The sequence below is a fragment of the Teleopsis dalmanni genome, chromosome 1, assembly GCF_002237135.1.
Source record: "Teleopsis dalmanni isolate 2A chromosome 1, ASM223713v2, whole genome shotgun sequence".
In the NCBI taxonomy this organism is placed as follows: Eukaryota; Metazoa; Arthropoda; class Insecta; order Diptera; family Diopsidae; genus Teleopsis; species Teleopsis dalmanni.
Window position 1 is genome coordinate 55,217,090 of NC_051846.1, and position 3,188 is coordinate 55,220,277.

General features: G+C 30.7%; 1 protein-coding gene across 1 annotated transcript; it reads left to right on the top strand.

The window, feature by feature from the left end:
* Positions 1-376: 376 nt before the first annotated feature.
* LOC119681611 (protein PFC0760c-like) lies at positions 377-1,276 on the top strand. The gene has a single exon (XM_038094857.1). It carries the CDS (start codon positions 377-379, stop codon positions 1,274-1,276), a length of 900 nt encoding a protein of 299 aa, XP_037950785.1.
* The last annotated feature ends 1,912 nt before the right edge of the window (positions 1,277-3,188 follow it).

Sequence of the window (3,188 nt, forward strand, 5' to 3'; positions counted from 1 at the left end):
GAAAGAAATTATTCCATAAATTAAAGTATTAAAACATATCAAATATTTAAAACAATGACATTAAGATCTTTCTTTAACACGGATTTTGCCACAAACTAAAGGATCAGTTCTAAACAATACTTAGGTAAACAAATGAAAAGGAATTTGCGGATGATTAAATAATGGCGACAGTCAAGGTTATGTTATATAAAAAAAGGAATGTATACCTGCAGGAAAAACCCAAGCAAATTAAGAAATAACATTAATTATGTAAAATTTAGTATTTAAGAAATGAGATTATACAAAATAAAGTCAGTTGAACTTTCATTATAAACACGTGAAGTTGATTTTTATTTAAATATACTATTAAATAAGAAAAAGAAAGAAAAATATTAAAATGTGTAAATTTACTGATCATATTGATATTGTGTCCCCCATTTTCGAAGATGATGACTCCGAGGAGGAGGAGGAGGAGACTCTGGAGTTAAATAGAAAGAATGCTTTGCATTACTGGTTTTGGAAATTATTCCAGCGATTTATTAAAGTTATATATGATGAGGATAAGGATGAAACTCCATATGATCAAGAAGGAAGCTACGATGTCGTCATTGATGAAGAAGCCGATCAAATTTATCATGTTTCTCTCTCTCCTGAGGACAGCCAATACGAGGATCGATTAATTGAAGGCACATATGAAGAGGATGATGAAGAGGACTATGATGAGAGTGATGAAGAGGACTATGATGAGAGTGATGAAGAGGACTATGATGAGAGTGATGAAGAGTATAATGAAGAAGACTATGATGAGAATGAGACAGAGGATGACGAAAAGGATAATGAATACCTTAATACTCCTTGTGAACAAGAAGGTGGCAACCAAGGAGATGGCTACAATGTCGCCATTGGTGGTGAAACTGATCGAATTTATAATTTTGCCCTCTCTGCCGATGACTGCCAAGACGAAGAGTTAAACAAAAAGATTATTATTTGGTTTGAGATATTATTCCGTCGAGATATTGAAGAGATGATTAATTCATGTTTAGGTGTAAATTACGATATTTCCATGTTTGTTCCCTATGAACAAGGAGATGACCATGATGAGCTAATGAACAGCTTGAATCTCGTCATTGATGAAATACTCTACACTAATAATCAACTTAGTAATATCTACCTCAGTTCTGATGACACTGAAAACGAGGACTTCTCCAAAAAGGTTGCTATTTGGTTATGGCATTTATTCCGTCGTGATATTGAACAATATGTTAGAGAAAATGGCTACCATCACGCTACTCAATAAAAAAGTTTAATTCAAGATATTTCCAACTTTTCTGATGACTACTCAGATGTTCCTTATGAAAAATAACCATGGCGCTAATGAACAAGAAGTTTCGTACAATCTCGACATTGATGAAACACTCTAACCCCCGTCTAAATAAAAAAACGCAACAATCTCCTCGAAAAAAATTATATGTTATATGTACTAATTATTCAAAAAAAAAAAACACGCAATTTTTCTTGATATTTTCTTTATCATTTATTCGGATGTATATTAATTTTAACTTATTAAACATATAAAAATATGTCTATTCACTTAATTGTCTCTTGTCCGACTTTTTACTGTTTTTATAATTTATTCATATGTACGTCCAGTTTAACTTATTAAAGTTTTTCTTTATGCAAAATATTGTAAAATAATTTTGAAAACTATTAAATTAAATCTTAACTTTTACACTTGATTGTTGTTTGTACGCAAGAAATCTATTAACTTAAAAAAAACCAATAAAAATAAAAATATAAAATATATATAATATATCTTTTTTTATTTAAAAATATTTATTGTTATTATTTTATTGTTTTATCTGGACTTTTATAATCTGCAATTTTATAATTAAGAAGAATTTGTCTCCTACTACTGTTTGAATTATTATGATAGTCGTAGTCGTTGGTCGGCTCCTGATTTTTCCGAACCAAATCATATGAGTGTTGTATTTGATATTTTAGAATCTTAGAAAAATAATCTTGGTTAATCTTGGTGGGTTTTCTTTTTAGTGTCACTGGAGTATCAAATTCCAAAAAGTATTTTAGATGGTGTCTTCTTAGTCGCAGAATGTACTGTGTTGTTATGTGCATGCATCGCATGATACCAAATTCCAATTTTACAAAACTTCTCCAGAATTCCGCTAAAAGACGATGACTTCTTTCCAAAAAAAACCATTTGCTTGTGGATGATATGGAGTAGCTTGTATCCTTTTTTTAATAAGAATTTTACAAATTTCTTTGAATAATTTGAATGTGAAGTTTGTCCCATTTTCTTTCACTAGAACTAAAATTTTGAAATGATTTCATTAAAGAAGCTTCCATATCCGGTAGTGCTGTACATATAAAGCATTTTGAAAAATCATCATGAAAAGTTAGCATTAGCTTATTTCCGATTTCTGTAATAGGTAACGGACCCACAATATCCATGTGAGTCGAATGGTCTTTGAGGGGTATCTGTCTACATCATTGGCATTTTCTCTACCCTTGAGCTCTTAATTTTCTGGCACTGCTGACATGCTCTGATGTAGTTCTGTTTTTCTTTGCATGCCTGCTCTTTTAAACTACTTTCGTATTCGGCAACATCTTTTAACAGACCCTTGATGTTCTTCGATGGGTGAGTCATTACATTTCTTTAGCACTTCCTGGATGTCTCTGTTATTAGTTAGAAACACTGCATAATCATCTTTTCTCTTCTACTTCCTCTTTGTTATTTTATCCGTGTTTTTATTTGTCTTTCCTGGCTTGTAAAAAATTTCAATATCGTGTCTTGGTTTTTTGGTCTTAATGGCTGGCTTATAGTCAGTAAATATATTATAATGTCTTCCCACTAAATAAAATCTAAAATTTGTAATTACCCAAACTAGAAATTTATTATTACCATATATCACGATATTTACAGTAACATTTGCGAATGTTGCTATTCTCGTAGTTTTTGTTCTATATAGTTAGAAGAATAATTCGATATTACTGAAAGAAGGCTTATTTGGGAGTATGACGCCACTCTATCTTACTTATCTTACTCTATCTCAATTATCTAGCTTTACTAGCATTATTACTTCAGATAGTGAATGTGATAATCCATTGAATGTGATAATCTTTTACTCTTATAAAAGAGTTGAAAAGTTGTATCAAGTATTCTTTCAAAAGAATAATTTGTGCCTAATTTTTCA